General features: G+C 31.5%; 2 protein-coding genes across 2 annotated transcripts; one reads left to right on the top strand and one right to left on the bottom strand.

The window, feature by feature from the left end:
• The first annotated feature begins 6,228 nt into the window (after positions 1-6,228).
• LOC108202122 (MADS-box transcription factor 23) lies at positions 6,229-11,910 on the top strand. The gene is made up of 8 exons (XM_017370503.2): positions 6,229-6,468; positions 7,411-7,483; positions 9,795-9,859; positions 9,941-10,040; positions 10,137-10,178; positions 10,578-10,619; positions 10,730-10,899; positions 11,054-11,910. Exons 1-8 carry the CDS (start codon positions 6,287-6,289, stop codon positions 11,148-11,150), a joined length of 771 nt encoding a protein of 256 aa, XP_017225992.1. The 5' UTR covers positions 6,229-6,286; the 3' UTR covers positions 11,151-11,910.
• Positions 11,911-12,143: 233 nt separating this feature from the next.
• LOC108200726 (uncharacterized) lies at positions 12,144-14,750 on the bottom strand. Its single transcript, XM_017368972.2, has 3 exons — positions 14,575-14,750; positions 14,430-14,482; positions 12,144-12,487 (listed from the first exon to the last, which is right to left on the bottom strand). Exons 1-3 carry the CDS (start codon positions 14,663-14,665, stop codon positions 12,359-12,361), a joined length of 273 nt encoding a protein of 90 aa, XP_017224461.1. The 5' UTR covers positions 14,666-14,750; the 3' UTR covers positions 12,144-12,358.
• Positions 14,751-22,713: the final 7,963 nt, after the last annotated feature.

Raw genomic sequence — 22,713 nt, 5'->3', positions numbered from 1 at the left:
AGTCGATATATATATATATATATGGATTCCAAATATGAGGTCGAAAATGACATTTGAAAACTGGAACTCAAAATCAGGAATTCAGTTGCATATGGTTGTATTCAGTTGCATTCAGTTGATTCTATTGCAATCTAATGGCCCCGCCAGGGGCACACCATACATCCGTTGCAACTTACAGTTTTCAGTTGCATTTAGTTGCATATGAGGTTGCATTCAGTTGATTCTATTACAATCTAATGGCCCCGCCAGGGGCACCCATACTTCAGTTGGAACTTACAGTTTTCAGTTGCATTTAGTTGCATATGAGGTTGCATTTAGTTGCATATGAGGTTGCATTCAGTTGATTCTATTGCAATCTAATGGCCCCGCCAGGGGCACCCATACTTCAATTGGAACTTACAGTTTTTAGTTGCATTTAGTTGCATATGAGGTTGCGTGCAACCTCATATGCAACGGAAAACTGTAAGTTGCAACTGATGTATGGGTGCCCCTGGCGGGGCCATTAGATTACAATAGAATCAACTGAATACAATCTCATATGCAACCATATATGCAACTACAAATCCTGATTTCAAGTTTCAGATTTCAAATGTCATTTTCGACCTCATCGTTGGAGTCGATATATATATATATATAAGGTTCGAGGGAGAACTATTTTATCAAGAGAACCGGGAGACCACATCCTACACCGTTGATTAATTCTATTAGTTATTATTTAATTACTATAAAATATCAATGGCAATCTTGAAATTTATTGGATGATTCAAGGATAAGGGTATTCAATTATTAAATAAGAAATCTCTGAGATTTTGATATATATATGGAATCGATTCAGTGATTGATATCCTTGATATATGGTAACGTAATCACTAATCAAAGCTTCCCAATAATAACAATTACTAATTGACTTTTACATTTTTACTATTAATATAAAACATACATACACTTCAAAACCTTGAAGCTATCTGATGGAGACGATCAATGATGGGAAAGATTCAAGGTTAATTCTTTTAACAGATCGTCATATGTTCTTCTTTTTATGCAGCGAAACTTAGAAGAACAGCTAAAGGAACATACAAAACTGAGTTCAAGCTTAAAGCTACTGATTATAAACATGAATTTAGGTATCCTTGTTGATGTGATATCTTCCCTCTCAGAAAATAAAAAAACTGTCCTCGAGGATCAGTTAGAAGAGGATGAAGGTCTCTTGGATTTGTTCCAATTTTCTTTTACGGTCTCATTCAGTTCTAGTTCTAAGTTTGATTTATCTTGTAGTTGGTTTTGTTGATCTAGTTTAAGTCGAGGCAGTGGTAGCCTTCTCTAATTTGCTCAATCTTTACTTTTTCCTTTTGGCTTTTGCTTCCGTTGTAATCACCAACTTTTGTAGTGATTCAAGTGAAGTTGCAGTGCAGGTTCTGGATTCTGGTTTTTTAAAGGAATTATCTCCACTCTTTGAGGCTGAGGTAATTAATCTAGAAGCAGTAGTTTGGGAAGGCATTTGTGCTAAAAATATTTTCGAGCAAGCAGTACATTCATGGAGCGAGAACTTAGCCAAAGAACAAGATGCAGACGCGAATTCTCCACTGGAAGATTCTTTAGCGTTTACAAGGGAGAGAGAACAGGATCTTGACATGATAGAAGTTATGGAAACTCATGGACGTGGCGCAAGTTTTGGCTGAGTGGGATCAATGCCTTCAGAAGAGTTTTTGAATTGTTGGGTCCGTTGAGTTCACTAGTTATTTAGCTATCTAAAAGTCTTTTGTTTGTTTTTTTGTGCATGGCCAAGCAGTAGAACCAATGTTCTTTTCTAATCTTCTGCAGGCGTGTATAATCTTCATGTACTTATCTTTTGGATTAATGCAATGCTTTGCTTGATAAAAAAGAAATCACTAACTCTCGTAGAATATTAAGCCCTTTCTTCTGTAATCTCTAAGTCGATATATGGCTTTATTAATGTACTTGGTCTTTCAGATAACGTTTGGATATGCTCACAATTCTATCTACTATTGTGTTTAACGTGTACTTAAAGAACACTTAACAAAGAATAATCTTTCGTAAAAATGTTTTGTTGGATTTTGACTTTTGTAAATATGATCATCCTTATACTAATATAATTTAAATTTCTTTGTAAGAATATATTAAAGAACACTAGCTAAAATTTTAAAAGAGCACTTAAAAGAATTATAATATTATTATATAATAAATAATTTTTTTAGTTTTAGCTTTTCAATAAATTAATGAAATAATTGGTAGAACACTTTAATATAATTTTAATCTTATTAGCACACTAAACTATTATTATTACTTTTTGAAAACAATAACATTAACTATTTTTTTAATTATTTTAATATTAAGATTCAATAATACTTAATAGCACACTTAAGAGAATTTTAAATTACATTAAAGATTATTTTAGAGAACTTAGTTGAATTTTAATACAATTATATTCTCTTAAGGAGTCTACTTGATCACCACTGTACTTTTCATTTTTGTCTATATTAGAAAAGTTGTGAAATCAAATTAAGATTTTCATTTATTTGAAACACCGAAAAGAATCTCCCGACAAATAATATTTCTCAAACAAATACTTCTGTATTTATTTTAACACACAAATATATTCTCTCAAATGTTTTAAATAATTGAATTTTACTACAGTTATATTTCTTTAAAAGAATTTATTAATGACAGTCATATCCATCTTTTTAAAAATTAAATTTTAATATAACTACATTCTCCTAAAGAATCTACTAATTCCCGTCATATTTATCTTTCTCTAAAAGAAAAATTGTAGATTCTACTTAATAACTAGTTTCCCATTATTAAAAGGGAATATAGTAAATTAAAATTTTCATATATTTAAAACACTTAAGAGAATCTCCAACAAATAATATTTTTATAATAAATACTTGTATATTTATTTTAATACACAAATATATTCTCTCAATTGCTTTAAATAATTTAATTTTATTACAACTATATTCTTTCAAAAAAATCTACTAATTAACATTATATTTATCTTTCTAAATAATTGAATTTTAATAAAATTATATTCTCTTAAGGAATCTACTAATGACCGTCACATTTATATTTTTTTTATCAGTAAAAGAAGAGTTGTGGGATCTAATTACTAACTCATTTCTCATTATTAAAATATAATATGACAAATTAAGTTATTTATTTATTTCAATATTTAGTTGAATTACTACATATTATAATATGCTAAGATTCTATATATCTACACTTAAAGATTTTTGTGAATATTTTATATTTATATTTTTCTTCAATTATAAAAATAACATTTAATAGTAGATTCTAATATATATATTATAAAATATAATTGGTATGAAATTGAGATTCCTTAAAATGTTCCAAGATTCTTTAAAATGTTCGTTCATATATCGAAGAATGATATATAGTAGAATTTTAAAATGTTTATTTATAAAATTGACATAAACATCTATTTTAAGTAATTGAACGAATATCTATTTTAAGTTTTTTTTAAAGAATCTCAAAATTTTATTATTGAAATGTAATACTAACTTAATTTGTATTTAAAGATCATTATAAAAACTCCTAATAAGAAAACATATAAGTGAATATTTTAAAGAATCTTAATTTTGATTGTTTGCTATAATAGAATTTGCAAGTTAATTCTGTAACTAAATATTTATACAATATTTTGAAAAATCTTTATTAGAAAACTAAATATTAGAAAGAATCTCTGATGAATAAATATTTTCATCATGGTAAATCTTTTGAAAATTTGAAATTTGAAATTCAAAGTTAATACACATTAAATGCTCTCGTTGATTGATTAAGATATGGAAGATATAAACAAGGAAATCAATTGATTACATATCTTATTATTATTTATGTTAATCAAATCATCTGATTATATGGTCATAAATGAATATTGGTGCTGAAGATATTTTTTTATTGATATCCGATTATTCCCTTTACTGAATTATTGATATATATATTTACTAAATCTTGTAATTATAGTAGCCATTGGATTAGAATTTGGTTAGTTCTCTTGGTTCTCTCGATAAAAAAGTTCTCTTAGGATCTTACTTATATATATATATATATATATATATATATATATATATATATATATATATATATATATATATATATATATATATATATATATATATATATATATATATATATATATATATATATATATATATATATATATATATATATATATATATATATATAGGGATAGGATCAAATAAAAACTTTTTTAAGTTACAAACTTACAAACTTTTTTTTATTCTCCCATCGTGTTAATCCTTAGTTATATAAAGTATCTATGTTGAAAATTCTTCAAAAAACATCACAATTTTTAAAAATAACGCATAAATAAATCGCGTTTTCAACACATTTATAACTGGGGTTCAACATCGGGTGTTGAACACTAATTATCATTGTGTTGAATATATCTAAAAAGATGTTTAAACTATACCTCTGGGGTTTGGGTAGGGTCTAGAAACATATATATTAATTATATAACATGTTTACCTTAGTTCTTACATTTAAAAATTGGTTTACGTACTTCTCCACCACTATTTTAATCGATGTTCAACAAAATATATTAAAAAAATGTTGAACTCAAGTTATATATGTGTTGAACAAAAAAAGTTTGTAAGTTTGTAAGTTTGTACCAGAACCCTCCCCTATATATATATATATATGGTTGCATATATGGTTGCATATGCAACCACAGTATTTTTGAAAATATTTTAGAGAAGGTAGTATTTTTGATGATAAGATTGGATAAGGTAGTATTTTTGGAAATAAGATTGAAAACATAGTTATGAATAAAAAAAACCCTAAATTCTAGGTGTATCGGGTGTAAAAAAATTTCAAACGATATGACATTGTATGGTTTTAATTTATGGGTGTATCGGGTTTCGTATATTAAATGATATAATTTGGCACAGTTTATTTTAATTTCTAGGTGTATCGAGTCTTGTACGTTAAAGGACATAATTTGGAGGGAACTGTTGGGATGCAGGTAATTTATATATTATAAAGAGTAATGTTTAGAAATAATCAAATATTATCAATTAATATTTAGCAAAAAAAATTGAAAATAATTTTCAAAATATTTGGTATTATGTATAAATACTAGTTTATAGTTCGTGCAATGATCTTTTTAATTATTATATAAATTTTATTTTTTTATTATATTGAAAATGATGGAAAACATATTATTTATCAATAATAAATCTTAATTTTTGATTAAGTAATAATAAAATATATGAAATTAACCTTTTAAAGTCAAAATTACTTGTGCAGCGCCGTATTTTTGATCTATCTAACACATTCATATTTTAATATTATCAAAATTTTATATAATGATTTTTACAGAAACGAGAGGAAAAGTTGGTGAGCCTGATGTGAAGTGGTTTATGTTCAAGATTTTGATTTTTTTCATATTTAAAAGTTTTTAGTATTGTAATGGATGTTGACGATTCTACTATGTATAATATTTTTGTTTAATTTGTAATTTTATTAGAGAGTTATATGTGATATCAATTTTTATTGCAGTATTTTCATATCTTTCTCACGAATAAACAAAATAGACTTAGCTCTTGTCTTTCTTTTCAAACTGAAAAAGAGACTCCAAAATCACTAGTAGATATCTCGTCAAAAGTTTTTTTTGAAGTTACCCTCCACGAGGAGTGTTATAGAAATCGAAATTCGGACCTAATCGATTGAGATACTGATTTAGAATTAATCGAAAATCGGGGATTAATCGGAATGAAAATCGAACGTATTTTAATATTAATTTTTTAAATTTTTTAATTATTATTATAGTAGTTATTTATTAATAAATATATTATAGATTCTAAAATTCTTAATATTACAGTGATAAAGTATTTAAAGTTTAATAAATTATTACATAAATATTTTGATTAAAAAACATTTATAAATTAATCACGTTCCAAAAATCGAATCACTGGGGAACATTACAGGGATTAAATCGAAGATTTTTATAACAGTATCGATAGGGACCTCAGTTCCATAAAATAAAGAAAGGGACCCACGTGCCAGAAGCGGATTCCTCAAAGTGTCGAAAGCAGAGGAGGTGAGTCATGCAAAAATCTAAAGTGCCATGCAAAACAGGCGTTTCTCGCTCGTAACTGTCGTTGGCTCTATACTATAAATGCATCTCTATCTCTTTCTCCGGATACTATAAAAAAATAACAACATAAATCTCCCCTCTCTCAAAACAGAGACAGAGACAGAGAGAGAGATCAAAGAAATCGGAGAGATGGGCAGAGGAAAGCTTGAAATAGAGACGATCGAGAATGTGGGCAGAAGGCAGGTGACATTTTCGAAGAGGCGTGTTGGTTTGATGAAGAAAGCTCGGGAACTCTCGATTCTCTGTGATGCTGAAATTGCTGTCATCATTTTCTCTAGCACTGGCAGGCTTTTCCAGTATGCTAGTTCCAGGTTACTAAATTACTTTGAAGATTGTGTATGAATTGCATGTTCTTCGCTGTTTTTTCTGCTCGACACGCATTTTAATTTTAAAATTTTATTTTTCGGGATGAAAATTTAAATATTAAATATTTATTTAAAGATATCTTAAAAATAAGTTATAAAACTGTTACAGGAGTATTAAAGTGCGTGTCGCGTCCCCGTCTCTGATATATACAACTCAGTGGGACCGAGGGAGTATAGTTAAGCTTCCACAAAGAAGTTAAGGACAGTTGGCCTTGAGTAGTTACATTGTGTTACTTCTGTCAATTTAGGAGACCTGAGATATTGAGTACTGGTGCTCAATAGAGAAATGTTGAAACCTAATTGAGAATAGGAGACAGTACTGGTTAGATGACCACATAGCGAAGTGACTTTAAGGTGATAGAATTAGAAAATGTTTACACACTGATACTTTTTTAAGATCTATGTTCAAGTCTGGCCGTACTCCCTTTATTAAGCTACCAATTGAAAGCTAATCGTCTACTTCCAGATTAAAAAAGAAGCCGCAAAACTAGCTATCTTACAAGATAAATGAGCTGTATGATCATTTAGTGTATGATCATTCTCACTAAAAAAAGTGATAGGTGAGATGCCTAGTAATGCCTAAATATGTTTTTCCTTGATTATATATTATGCAAGCCAATATTATGAACTCATTGCTTCAGTAATTGAGCTCTACTTGAATTCGTTTGCATTGTTTTAGATACTTCAAACCTGCAGTGGGATGTTACAACACGAGAGCACCATTTCATCATCAATAACTTGAGTAAATTAGTTTTGTATTGAGTAATATATAAAAAATGCTATATAAAGACCGCATCCCTCCCAAATATAATATTTGTGCTTGAATAAGTATTGATTTATATGTTTGTCAGTGTAACATAATTTGCTTGGCGTTGTTCACTATTGCAGTATGCTTCAAACACTTTCAAGATACAACGAATGGCTTGAATCGTCTGTCTCTGAAGAAGAGTCTGAAGTATTGGTATGTACTATGTTTCTTTAAAATGTTTTTAGCATTCCGCTTCTCTATCAGACACTCACGGGATGACACAGATGCTAACATGAAGTAATATATTACCTCATTTATGTTTAAGTCTTCTAACAACTGTGAGGTACCTAACTGTACAATAAAAATTGGGTTACTATTTCTGTACTTATATTATGCATGCTAGCATAAGGCTCATTCATATATGATCCTATTAGTGATGCATCCCAGAACCTAGGTTTTGAGGAAGCTAGTCATTTGTGGTCATATGGTTCATACAGATGTTTTGAATTGATCAATTAGTTCAAGAATAGTAAATATTTTTTCTTCACTGAGATGCCCAACTTTAGAAAGCTAGAAAGAGAATGTCTTTCATGAGCCTAGCAAGGAAACTTTTTACATGACGACAGCTATCTTCACTTATCTTATTTACTAATAGCAGTTTTGATCGTGTAAACGCTTGAGGATTCTAGATCATCATACTAAAAGTCTATCTTGCAATTCTTGGTTTTTTCATATGTTATAGGTCTCTATTTGACGCTTTCTGTGAATCTGGTTGATTAAGCTATAGTACTCTGTCTTACACAAACTGGCTTGTTTGACATTCTGGTCGAAGGAAAATTGAAGATAACTGCATTTTTACAATTTAAAAATTATATCTAATAATAGATCTAGGGGGCTTTTGATTCATGGTTAATAGATCCCACTTGATCGGTAATACAATTTCAGAACCTCAAACCCATGTGTTGCTGTTTGGATTGGCAATTTTGTTATCGAATGGGAACCTCAATCCCACTTGATGGGTAAATCATTCTTTGCACACCACTTGAGATACCCATCCCCATATCCTCATTCTCGTTCCCGATTTCCATTCCCACATACCATCCAAATGCCCCCAAATGTATCTTTACAAATATTGTTTCCATAATCTATATTTTATACATAATATACAATTTTGTATTATAAATATAGTCAATTTTCTAGGAAAAGTTTAGAAAAGCCAGTTTGAGTGGGAGATGAGCACTTTGTTAATGCTATCAGCTAAAATATTAATGAAGCCATTGAATAATCAACAGATCAGTGGCCCTTAAGTTTGGTTTGGTTGGAATGGAAGTAAACTCACACTTACCCATGCTTGGATTCATTTGTGTATATTCCATCAATCTATTGACTATTCCACGTTAGATTTCATTCTTTAGGATTTATAAATGAATGGTTATTTCTTTTTTCTAAATTTTATCATAGGAAATGTGAGCCACTGATAAGAAAATGCAATCTACTAATCTATCTGCTAATTGCTATTACCTCCTCCAATTTCGTCGATCCACTTTAAATTTCTCTATTCTGTACGACCCAACCAATTGGAGTGTGAGTTGGCTGCACATCATCGGCTTCATATCTTTTTATTTATAAAGTAGTACCTGATAGATGTCCGGTGGCATATAATAACTTGCAGATATATTGCAATAAGTCTTAAGAGTCCTTTGTATATGGGGCTTACTCTTTGAGGGATTGGAAGTCCAGGACAATTGCGTTCTGATGTTTTCTTACAAAATTTAAAACTCCAGAGAAGGTAATAAGAGATGTCTAGATTTGTCGAAATGAGCAACCATTAACCGCTTTGTTGTATTTTTGAGTAAATATTTATAAGTCAAGGGCAGTCTCATGGTCGTGGTCGTTTGGACTCTGGTGACTAGATGTGCTGACATAGGTAGGGTTCCTTGTGTGTCTTAGTATCAATCTAATGCTTCCTGTCCACTCAATTTGTGGACAGGACAGCACCTTAAGTGTTTCTTCTACTTCTATTTATTCAGTTGCCCTTGTCTATTTTAGAGTCAAGTCCATGGATAAGGAAAACTATATATTTCCATGTTAACACATGCTGAGGGAGTCCAAAATTTTAACAATTCGTTTGTCAAGGATGGGTAAATATCTTGATTTTAAGCAAAAGAAAAAAATCTTAGAAGGATATAATTATAATACTTTGGTGTGTCGAAAAAATCTTCGTAGATTGATGGCGTATTAAGCTAGTCCCAGTTTATCATACTCTTGTTTTTTAACTTTATTTTCGCCCCATTGGCGACATCAGGATAAGACTGAATTAGTACAAGCAAATTTCTCTAGAAACGAGTACCCTTTTCAGAACAAAGTAATATTTACTGGTCCTTGTTATTACATTAATGCTTGCCAACAGGTTTGTATTATCTAGTTCATTATAGTACAGGGCACTGGATAAAATGCCTATTTTTTTAGAGTTTCTTAATTTGTATATCTTGGTTCTTATATCTCTTCTGGTATTGTGTTTCAGGAGGAGGAGGTTCAGGACTCGGAGTTTCAGAAAGTGCAGTTTGAAGATCTCAAGTCAGAATACATGTAAGTTACGTTTTATCTGTTAAAGCAGTCGAGAACATGTGCAAATAGCTCCTTACCGCAGTTATTTTTTCTATTTTGTAGGAAGATTATGGAAAAGGCCCTTACTGACTTGGACTTCAAAGAATTGCAGCAGTTAGAGAGGCTTATGACTGAAGGCTTATTATCTGTGAAGGAGAAAAAGGTTACTTGATATTACTACCTTTATCTCAGTTTCTATATAATGAAGTGTTTATGTAGATAGATAGCTCATAATTAACTATTTGTTAAAATATCTCAGGAGCAATTGCTAGAGGAGAAACTGGAACAATTAATAAACAAGGTATGAATTTACATAGCTGATCATTACTGCTATCACTAGCTTCCAAGTAATTGATAAAGATATTTTTAAGACGTAGAACCTAAAATATTTTTTAAAGAATGGAATTAGGTTTGTTGAGTATCAAGTAGAAATCCTAAAGTAGGTTTTATATTCCTGAAAATTTAATTTGTAGAATACTGAGAGTAATATAGTGCAGTATCCTGCATGTATAGTGTCCACACTGAAAGAACGTGGTGCTGGTGCTATATTAAGGATATTATTTCGTAGAACAGATACTCATTTGTAAGGATATAAGCCATATTTGTCAAAAAAAAAAAATTTATCTGGATTGAATGATATCCAAGCTGCTTCATCAGGTTGATTATTTTTTTTGTTTTTTCTTTCTGTTCTTCATATCAGGGAAAGGAAGTCATGCTGGCGAATGATATTTTGCACAGAGAGGTAAATTAAATATCCATTTGGTACTTCTGTCATCTGTTGCAATTTTCAAACTGATTGATAACATCACTCCATTGGTTTGAGCTATTATCTTCGCTTTTAACTACTTACAGGTTGAGGAGCTTCTCAGTTTTTTCCCAAAAAATGCGCCCCCAGTGTCAAAATACCTTAATAACCAAAAGCCAAACAAGTATCATCTCATTGAACATGTGGCCTCAAGTCAGGCCTCAGCATGTGTACCTGGAACTGAAATCGAGGATTCAATGACAACCTTGTTCCTCGGGTACCTCTTGACTTCCCTTCTCGTCTTGTGCTATATTTACTAAATGTTCGAAAAATAATGATGTTCTTGCACTTGGTTTTCCGTTTCTAATTTCTCTTGTATGATTACATTTTACATTATTCAGTCAGTTGAACGTAGTCTTTTTGATGCTTAGGGGCTCAGATAGTGGTCATCGAAAAAGGAAGACACAGGAGAGAGAGTTTGTCGAGACTGAAAGTCCTGGCACCTCTGCCAGTGAGACTGAGAAATGAATCTTGCTTTCTACTTGGTGGCCTAAGACCATTTAGAAAATTTACAAGGAGCATAAGCAGTTTGAGGTGCAACTAGGTGTCGATGTTTAAACCCGCAACCCCTTCCCCCCACATTAATGATTCTATGACATCGTTGTGGAGTCGCAGATAATGACCCTAAAAGACTTTCTTGTGGGGAGATTCATGATAATAATGTTGACGGTTTGTTTTTATCAGTTTTATTTTAATTTGAGACTTGAGACAGTAATATGTATCCCGTAGTTTACCTGTTTTCTTTGCTAGCTAGACACTAAGGGGTGTTTGGTTCAATGAGCACGGTTAACAGGAATCAGAACCTCAATCACATACACAAGCAGAGATTTCCATACCATTCTCATTCCCAATCACATGCATAAGTAGAGATTTCCATACCATTCCCATTCCCATACCCCCATTCTGTTCCCGATTCCCACTCCCAACCTTAATCCAAACCTCCATTCTTGTTCCCGATTCTCACTCCCAACCTTAATCCAAACGCCCCCTAATTTTTACCAAATCTAGGTATCGTGGTTGTTATAGTGTCCGTGGTATGGTTTTTATTAAGGGTTTTGCAGTTCCATCATCCCACTTTAAACAGTTGAGGTGAGCCATAATAAGCCCAGAACAGCTCTTTCCCATCTCTTTCCAGTCTTCTCATCTGAAAACGAAAACTACCATGGTACAAGACCACCAGGAAATTAGCTTGCAACCCTTTCTTCCACTCAATTTATAAATGTACTTGAACCTAGAGCTTTCTTCAAGTTCTTCTTTGATTGTCTCAGGGGTTGATATATTCTTTGTTTCAACCACCTCAGCAATTCCTCTCAACTTGCTAGCACCAGTAGTATGATTTGCTGATTACACAGGATAGAAGATCAGGGTCAAGTACTGTAGTTGCACATTTTGTTCGCCGCTAAAGTTTATGTGATGCCACATAGCATCTAGCTTGTATACGATATATGTAATAATATAATATATAATAATGTAATATATATTTATATATATCAAGAAATTAGAATTACATAAAGAAATCAATTACCGATTCAAAAACTTAAATCAAAAATTAACACTATGTCTGCTCCATTGTGTAAATGACCATTCCAAGTAACAAACAACATAACAATCGCTAACCAAGAAAAACAAGGGAAAAGAACTCCAGTGCTATTTGTACCAAATCTAAATAGTGTTGTCTATGACTGTTTTTTTGCGCTACTAGCAGCCTCGGTGAGAGTTTTGACAATACTCAATTGTCCGCCTTCCTTGGTAGCAGATGTCGCTGCTTTTACCTCATTGCAGTGGTTTATGAACTTGCTCAGTTCCTGGTTAACAAAAAAACAATCAGGGGAAAATGGATTTAAAGAAGGAACCATCAAAAGGTAGAGCAACATTAAGTTCTGTTAAACCCGTATGAAAACAACCGATTGCAACGAGTCTACTGAGAGCTAGTATTAGCTTCTCACTCAGTGTGCCATATTAATGACGTTACAGGTGTAACACTTAACTAGTAGCATTTTTCAAATAGAAGGGAACACCTGATACATTAAATTCGCATCACAAAAGGGTAAACAGAATCCTGTAATAGATTCTGTATCTCTTTCCTTTATCATCTCAAACAAAGGAAAAGGTTATAAAGTTATTAAGTTCTAACCAAGAGACCTTAATTACATTCGTCAACTTCGTTAACATGGATTACAGTCTTTGTATCATATTTTCACAAAATTAAAAAAGTTACAAGTACTAAGACCATGACTATTAAAACCCTGAAAGATAATAATATCATGGTTATTCCATAATTTAGCAACGGTAATTTGTTCATTATTTGACAGGAGCTACAGATTTAAGAGTAAGAGATAACCTGAAAATAGGACCAAATGTAAAACCGGATACAACCGTAAACTAATATAGTCCAACAAGAAGATATAATGTGATACTAGAAATATCTTAAAATCATATTAGACTGAAGCAGAGTCAATCCAGTAAGGAACTTGGTTGGACCAGGTATAGCTTCATTAGTCATTACAGATAGTCCTAAACTACTGGGCAAAAATTCAAGATTTTACTGAAATAACGATACAATCTCAAGCTTAATCCATGAAAGGCGACGAGTTACAGCAGTTATACTTTGTCCATGATCGCACTTCAACAAAGGAAGAATAATACTTTGTATGCTACCGAAGTTCAATAAATTTTATGGAAAAATATGACAAGGAAATCAACCTCTCCGACATCAAATGATTGCAGAAAACTAGTACTTCCACACATAGCGCGAAGATTCAAAAGAGTAAGCCAAAAGGCGAGGCAACCTAAAAGAAGACCATATAACTCTAGCTACAACAGATTCAGAGAAGATAATATAATGATGTATACAGTTATCACACTTCATGGATCAACCAGATCATATGGACAAAAATCATGATAAGAATGTTGAAGATGGTCCTGTAAATAAGAGACCCCTAAAACAAAGGTAACAAATGGATGAAACCAGGCCATAAATTAAGATGGGGCATCCATATGCAAAGTGAGACCTAATAATATAAGAACATCTGAGAAAAGGGATACTGAAAGCAACGATGCAGCCTCAGACAAAGTATCTAACAGTGGACCAAAATAAAGGACACGGAAACCAGTCGAAATACATAGTATAATCAATTTATCTCAAATGAATGAACAATATTTATCTGAGCGAAGATAGAACAGCTAAAAAAAATATTGAACAATTAAAACAAAACGACATATGTGGTACTGATGTGATCTCCACTATTTTAACATCTTCATCAATTCAGTGTATCTCTATGATCAGTTTTTTTTTTTTGGCATCCCTAGTTGACTAGTTCCATACACACACAAATTAAAAACATATGCTTTAACTAGGTGCAAAACTCAGGCATATCACAAGTGGCTGAAAGACCCAAACGCAAGAAATAACATCAGAAAACTATATACCAACCAATAACATAAACCCTCGACTTCAACTACAAATGTCAAAATCAAACTCTTCTGCATACCAGGTGTGGCAATTTCCAAAAAGGTCAAGAACTTTTCACAATTTTCAACATATTTCTCGACTTTCCAAGTCAAGTGTAGTGTCTACGGGAACACTCTAAAGATACACACCGGAACTTGATTATCAACACATTTTACACTAACAATACCCGACAATGATGCAAACAGAACCCACTTGACTCTTGAATTAAAATTACTTAATTTTCTCAATCACAACACTTTATAACACGTCCGAATATATACAAAATGGAAACTTACACGACTAGCGTCCATCTCTTTGGTTACTTTGGAAGGTTTAATAGCCCTTTTACCTAAAACCACAATACATAGCATCAAAACCATGAAATACATATAAATACAAACACACACACACAATATATATATGATATATGTATGTATATACCTTTACGAATAGCAGGGGCTTTGCCATGACGACTAGGAGGAACTATTTTCTTCGTCTTCTTGCCCTTGAACAAACTCGATTTCTGCGTCATTCTTGCTCTTGCTTTTGCTTCTGCTGCTTCAACAATTCTAGGGTTTATTAGTTGTACAACAATTTTTGGCTAATTAAGGGCTTGTTTGGCCAGCAGCGGACTTCTTTTTTTTTTTTTCTTTTAGGAAAATCAATTGATATGTCACTACTAAATTTTTCCATTTTTATTGTTCAGGTCCCTGAACTAAAGATTTTACATCCTAGGTTACTAAAATTTTGAATGCTTCCTGATTCGGTCCTTCCGTTAGTGAGATTCTGACGGACATCTCGCTGATGTGGCTAGGGGTGAGCAAAACCGAATCGGAACCGAAAAACCGAACCGTATCAATTCGGTCTGGTTCGGTTCCAATTTTCTGGTTATTTCGGTCTATTTGGTTTTTCAGTCCGGACCGAATTAAATTTCGGTTCGGTCCGGTCTTTTCAAAAAAAATTCGGTTCTGGACCGAATAAACCGAACTTTTTATATTAATATATTATATAAAATATATGTTAATAGATACTGTAGTAATTTGCATATTCTGTTCAGATTCAACCTCTTATCTTCCATCCATAAACCCTAATATCTAATTCCTTTACTCTAACATATTGAAACGCTCCTCGTTGTGACTACCGATTAGAGTTCCGACCATCGACTTTTAGATAATTGATTCTTACTTTAGAAACGAATGAAGCTGTATGCGCTGAATCTTGTTAAGACCTATTTGCTCAAAGCTTACCTTTGGTACAATCAAATCAAAAGCTATAATTATTTTACATCATCATTCGCTCGCACATAAAATGGCTTAAGTTCTTTCAGGTAATTTTATATAATCACTTATCGTCTTTTGTAGATCTTACTTAAAATCTGACCTTATTATGTATATGTACAGTGAATTATGTTGATCCCGTACTCTTGTGTCGGGAGGTGATTAAATGTTATTGATAATTCAACAGTTGTTTTTTCATTTTTTTTAAGAAAACTTCGGTTCTTGGGGAAAGAACCGAACCGAACCGATTTCGGTTCGGTTCTGGTTCGGTCCAAAAGAAAATTTCGGTCCGGTTCTGGACCGAACCGACCGAATGCTCAGTCCTAGATGTGGCAAACGTTTTTTTACATGTAAGCAGCTGACTAGTATACTAATTAAAAGAATACTGAAAAATTAATTTAAAAAAAGAATAAAAACATATCACATGTCTCTCACGTGATATCTCCTTTACTTTCTATCTGTTTATAATCATGGTTGCTAAAATGCAAATCAAAATTGTCTAGTGCAATTCAGAGAGATTACATTGTTGCCTTTCTTCTTTTCTGTGCAGAGGCTGTATAAAGACGTATAATCAAATTAATTAACGTGTACATAGTATCTTACCTAATCATTTATATATATTCAGATTAATTTATATATGCACAGTATCTTATTTACATAGTATAATGTAGGGGTGAACACGGTTCAGTTTGGACGGTTTTGGAGGTCCAAACCGGACCAAACAGAATTTTTCAGTTTTGAAAATTTACAAACCGTATCCAAACCGAATGTTATAAAAACCAATCCAAACCGAACCGATTCTTAACAGACTGGTTCGGTTTGGTTTCGGTTTAATACCAAAATATTAAAAAAATTGTACACTTTTATTAATTTATAATAATTGCACGTGCTCTATTTTTTTGTCACTTAACGAAATACTTAATATAAGATAAAGGTGAAATTTGTATTACTCTTCGATATAAATAATTTTAGGTGCTACCCTTATACGTTGTTATAAAAACAAGTAATTCATTTTATTTTAAAAACTAAACAAAATATTTTATTTAAAAGAGAAAAAGAAAAGGTTGATTATTAATGAATAGTAGATAAAATAAGGATGGAGTAAAAGGGGAATAATAATTTTAAAAGTAATAAATATTGATCAAAACTTGAACACTTAAATACCTAAACTAAATATATAAAATATTAATTATATAAAATATGTGCTAATGGTTCGGTTCGGATATTTCGGTCGGTTTGAAGGTAAAAAACGAAACCAAACCGAAAATTTTCGGTTTTCTAATTACCAGAACCAAAACCAAACCAAACCGTTAAGAAACCGAAATATTCAGTTTGGGCGATTTGGATCGGCCGGTTTGGACCAGTTTCGGATAATTATGCTCAAGCCCAGTACAATGTACTTAATATACATTCATATTCATATTTTCTCAATACATGAATCTATATTTTTTAGATTAATGTTATTAATAGTTAGTTTTTTCATATTCAATCACTCATGTGTGTATATATATGTACAACTTATTCTAGTTTTATTATACTTGAACAAGAAAATTTTTCTAGTTACATACGTAAAAATAAAATTCTTTCCTGACGTGAACCTCATCAACTTACTTGTGCACAACTCTCTCCACTTCCTCTCATGTCCTTGTATAACACAATCATCCAACTTCATCAACCATCATGACCTTTGTAAGTGATCCTTATATCTTTATATATTTTTTATATAACCTGTAATGTGGAGAAGCTTTGCTAATCAACCTATTTGTTTGTTTAAGGTAATTTGATCCTCTTGGTGACATCCCTTACACTTTTATCGCATCAACTTGTACCTCGAATGAAGAGAGTTTCATCAACCAGCACCTGATTGTATGTAAACACTACATTCTTATACTTTCTTAAAGTTACATGATACATATATATATGTGTGTGTGTGTGTGTGTGTGTGTGTGTGTGTGAGAGTGAGAGCATTTTTTTTAGTATATTATTTCTTGATCATGCATGAATTAATTTTTTATATCTTTTCAATGTGACTGATTGTATATTTATATGTAAGACATTAATTTTTCATATTTTTTATGTGTGGATTTCATTTTGAAAATTTTTTTGTTGTCACATTATCTTTAAATTTTTTTATAAATATTCTCTCTACGATACTTATAATTTTTATGTACGAGAAATAACACGATAAATAATAGTATATCAACCTTTACTTTATAATTTATGTTAGTTCGATATCAAAATTATTTATTTTCAAACAATAACATAATAAATAATAATACATAATATTATGTGGCCTAGATATATTTATATATATGTTATTATTTTTTTATACTTTTAATGGATCACGAATTCATATTTCACCATGAAAATATTAATTTATCATATTATCTTAAAGTATAATTTACAAATATTCTCTCTACTAATTTGTTTTAATACTAAATATATTTATCTAAAAAAAAAATATGATAAACAATAATGATATGTTTTCTTTTTGTTTTTCTAAATTTCAATTTTTTACTTATAACATAATATATATATATACACATATATATAGGGGAGGGTTCTGGTACAAACTTACAAACTTACAAACTTTTTTTGTTCAACACATATGTAACTTGAGTTCAACATTTTTTTAACATATTTTGTTGAACATCGATTAAAATAGTGGTGGAGAAGTACATAAACCAATTTTTAAATGTAAGAACTAAGGTAAACATGTTATATAACTAATATTTATGTTTTAGACCCTACCCAAACCCCAGAGGTATAGTTTAAACATCTTTTTAGATATATTCAACACAATGATAATTAGTGTTCAACACCCGATGTTGAACCCCAGTTATAAATGTGTTGAAAACGCGATTTATTTATGCGTTATTTTTAAAAATTGTGATGTTTTTTGAAAAATTTTCAACATGGATACTTTATATAACTAAGGATTAACACGATGGGAGAATAAAAAAAAGTTTGTAAGTTTGTAACTTAAAAAAGTTTTTATTTGATCCTATCCCTATATATATATGTGCATATATATATATATATATATATATATATATATATATATATATATATATATATATATATATATATATATATGTGTGTGTGTGTGTGTATATATATATATATATATATATATATATATATATATATATATAGTCCCACTCTATGGAGAATCAGTTTATGTGGAGAACCATGGAGACCCCTTATCCAGCCCTTAAAATTTTAATATTAATCCAACGGCTGATATTAATTTTGATATAAAATATAAAAACAGAACTCAACTACTCAAAAACAAACACGGCGTGACCGTTATACACACACCTATACACACGACTGGAGAGAGAGAGAGAGAGAGAGCAAGAGAAAGAGAGCAAAAGAGATTCGACCGAGCGCGTGATTTCTGGCGAGCAAGAGAAGGCGGATTTCAATCAGAGATTACGAATCACAAACACGATACAGAATGCTGGGAAAAGGTAACCGAAATTGACGATTTCAGCTTGTTTTTACACTCGATTGTATTGTTTTTACTGATTCTGTAATAGAACCTCAGTATAATAATTTTGCGAATGTTTTGTTATAATTTGAGCTTGATTTGACTTTGATTTGAGGTTGCATGTGTGTTTATGCTTCTAAAATCGAGTCGATTAAGGAATTTATAAGTTTAGGTTTAAGAAGCTATGATTCTATTATAGAAACACAAATATATTAAGTGTTTAATCATTAATACCTAATTAACATAATGATTCTATAATTTATTAAGCTATAGAGTCAATTTGAATATGCTTCACTTTTGTCAAAGCATCATGAATGAAGAACTGGTTCTACATTAGAGTCATTAGATTAGAAATCCTCAGAGCTAGGTATTATGTGAAAAACAAATGATTCTGTGATAGAGTCAATGTAATATGTTGTAATTTGTTTTTGTGAAAGCATCAGGACTTTAGATCTGGTTCTACAGTGGAGTCATTTCATCAGTAATCCTGACAGCTATGTGTTATGTGTAAAACAATGTTTCTGTGATAGAGTCAATTTGATTTGTTGTAATTTGGTTATTTGAAAGCATCAGGAATGTAGATTGGTTCTACATTAGAGTCATTAGATTAGAAATCCTCAGAGCTAGGTATTATGTGAAAAACAAATGATTCTGTGATAGAGTCAATGTAATATGTTGTAATTTGTTTTTGTGAAAGCATCAGGACTTTAGATCTGGTTCTACAGTGGAGTCATTTCATCAGTAATCCTGAGAGCTATGTATAGTGTGAAAAAAAATGATTTTATTTGTTTTGTAAGATTATCAGAAATGTGTAACTGGTTCTACAATAGAGTAATTATATTAGTAATCCTCAGAGCTATGTTTTTTGTGAAAGACAATGATTCAGTAACAGAGTCAATTAGACTTGCTGTAATTTGCTTTTATAATGAAACAGAATTGTAGATATGGTTCTACAGTGGAGTCATTATATTAGTAATGATTATAGCTATGTTTTATATGGAAAACAATGATTTTGTGATAGTGTAAATTGGATATCGCTGTAATTCATCAGGATTTTAATGCATCAGGATTATAATGTATCTGTAGTTGTTTCTATTAAATATTTTCAGCACACTGACTGTATAATACATCGCAGGACTTAAAATAAAATCCGGAAAGAAGAGTGGAAGCAAAGCATCAGGACAGAATAAAAATAAAGGAAAACGACTACGAATCATCTGTAGAACGCGTCATGAAGGACAACTGGACACAAAATTTTTTGATGAGTATATGAGGTAAATTATTTGGCACATTATAACTATTAGGCAGTTTGGTAATTTTGGTAACCTATAACATGTTTGATATAGGTTATTTTGAAGATTATACCAGAAGAAAGGAAGACGGGATGTTCGTTTTTCGACCCTATGTTCTTCATATCATATATGGATGTAGTTAAAAAGGCAAAGAAAAAAGATTCTACAGCAATTGAGAAAAGCAACGTGTGGAAGTGGATAAAGAAGCAAAAGATATTTGCTTGCAGATATGTTTTTGTTCCCATCTGCCAAAGGTATATAACAAAAACGTAAGACCTATAAATTATTTTACTGCTCCGAATGCACTAACTATAAGAATGTGGGTTTAATCATTTGACAGTAATCATTGGAATCTTCTCATACTCTGTAACTTGGGAGAAGATTTGGAGATGAATGAAAAAAGTCCATGTATGCTGTTATTGGACTCAGTTCAAGAAGCAGAACCAAAGAACCTAGAACCGTGCATCAAACAGTACATTCTCTATTTGATTAGTATTTTAGATTTTAATGATTTATTTATGACGACTGTGTTGTTTTAATAGGAAATTTTTTATGCAGATTTGTGTACCAAATGTATAAGAATGAGTCAGTACAAGGAACTGATGATGTTTTCCAGTTCAATTTGAGTATTCCAATGGTTCCTCAACAGGATGACGGTGAAAAATGTGGATACTATGTTCTTTACTATATGTTCAAGTTTTTGATGTCTTGTCCAGAAAACTTTAACATTAATGAACATGGTGGCTTTGTAAGTATATATTATTATTTAATTCTACTATTTATAATATATTTTTGTTAACAAATAGCAACCAAATTAAAATGTTTAACAGATGAATGGCAGTTGGTTCACGGAGGAAGAGATGAACAACTTTTTCAACAATCTATCATCAGAGAAATTGCATACTGACCAAATGCAAGCTTCAGAAGACATAATTGTGGTCAAGGAAAAGAGTATGCAAAATTCAATCTCATTAATTTAGAATAATATAATCACTTTGTAGTTTGTGTTGTATTACAATTGTGGTCTTTGTTGATGCATAGATCTTTCAAGTAATATGGAAGACGATGGCCAAAATGTCGATAATGAAATTGCTGCTGAAGAAATTGAAAAACTTCCTAAAGATGAAGAAGAGGCTGAGATGGTGATACAATGTGAACCTATTCGCTCACTAGTTCTGTACACTCCAGAGAGCTCACAGGAGCAGCAAGAACCCAACCAACCAACACCACCTGCATGTAAACTTCAATTAGAATAATATTTTTTATATTGTATAATAAATAGTGCTATCCAGATTTCTTATGTCTAACACTGTTTGTTTTTGTAAACAGCTGAAACAATTGCCACACATGAAAAAAATGGCAAGGAAAAGCTGGCTGCTGCTGAACCTTCTGTGAGGAAATCTCCAAGGCTACAACCTATAAAAGAAGATGAAGAAGATTACTCTATTAATATTGTCCACCCTGAGGGAGGAGCAAATGCAGAGAAGGGACCAGCAGAAAAAGCGCAAAGAAAAGTGAGGGCGACAAAGAATGAAGGAGTCAATAAAAGGAAAGCCGTAGAAGAGGTACATAGTAAAACTATAACAGTACTTGTTCATTGTTCATTCAATTTTACAACAGTAGACATATAAAATATACATGGTTTCTATTGTATAGTACAGTTACACATTTGTAAAAACATTTAAATGTCTGATTCTGTAACATAAGGAAAATATTGCCAATTTTATAATAATTATAGTTGGTTCCACTTTAGAAACAAAATTAATGATTACTGATGACTGCATCAGGATTACTGATGAGTGCATCAGGATTACTGATAGTCATCATCTCAGGTTTACATTCCACAGTAGAACTGTTGAGCTATGTTCTAACACGAACTTTAAAAATATTTGATACAGGTACAACATAATAAGGAAAAGAAATTGAAGAAAAAGGTGGAAGCAGAGAATGAAGATGAAGAAGTGGAAGAAGAAGAAGAAAAAGATGATGATGAGAAACCAAAAAAGATTTTAATCCGTGCTTATCCATCAACATTTTCAAAAACAATCTCGAGGCTGTCTGAAGCTCAAAGGCAGTGGGTCAAATCTGCTGGGTTTGGTGCACTACTTCATTTTACACTTGGTGAGGAACTGCCACACAAGACAATAGTTAATTGCTTATGGTGGTTCGAGCACAATAAATGTGAGTTTGGTCTATTCCCAGATCGGAATCTTAAAATAACAGAGGATGATGTTTTTGACATAATTGGTCTACCCCAAGGGAATTTGGATGTTAAACTTGAAGATTCTAAAGAAAAAATCCAAAGCTGGGGCAAACAATTTAAAGAAAGGCAGCCAAGCAGGATCACTGAAAAGATGTTGCGTGAAAAGATTGCAGAGTCTCGTGATGCCGATGAACATTTCAAGCAGAACTTCATGATTCTAATGGCTAACCTTTTCATCAGAACAGATAAAACGTCCTTCGTTTGCCCCAAAATCCTGAGGTTCAGTGGTAATTTTGACAATGCAAGAGACTACAA

The sequence above is a fragment of the Daucus carota genome, chromosome 9, assembly GCF_001625215.2.
Source record: "Daucus carota subsp. sativus chromosome 9, DH1 v3.0, whole genome shotgun sequence".
Taxonomy (NCBI): Eukaryota; Viridiplantae; Streptophyta; class Magnoliopsida; order Apiales; family Apiaceae; genus Daucus; species Daucus carota.
The sequence above is the reverse complement of the archived record's forward strand: the minus strand, read 5'-3'. Positions and strand labels throughout refer to the sequence as shown.

Excerpts from the sequence above, each read along its gene's own strand:
- LOC108202122 (XM_017370503.2), top strand. The coding sequence starts at position 6,287 with ATGGGCAGAGGAAAGCTTGAAATAGAGACGATCGAGAATGTGGGCAGA. Across the intron at positions 9,860-9,940 it reads GATCTCAAGTCAGAATACAT|GAAGATTATGGAAAAGGCCC; the intron begins GTAAGTTACGTT and ends TCTATTTTGTAG. Across the intron at positions 10,900-11,053 it reads ATGACAACCTTGTTCCTCGG|GGGCTCAGATAGTGGTCATC; the intron begins GTACCTCTTGAC and ends TTTGATGCTTAG.
- LOC108200726 (XM_017368972.2), bottom strand. The coding sequence starts at position 14,665 with ATGACGCAGAAATCGAGTTTGTTCAAGGGCAAGAAGACGAAGAAAATA. Across the intron at positions 14,483-14,574 it reads AGCCCCTGCTATTCGTAAAG|GTAAAAGGGCTATTAAACCT; the intron begins GTATATACATAC and ends TTGTGGTTTTAG. Across the intron at positions 12,488-14,429 it reads AAGAGATGGACGCTAGTCGT|GAACTGAGCAAGTTCATAAA; the intron begins GTAAGTTTCCAT and ends TTTGTTAACCAG.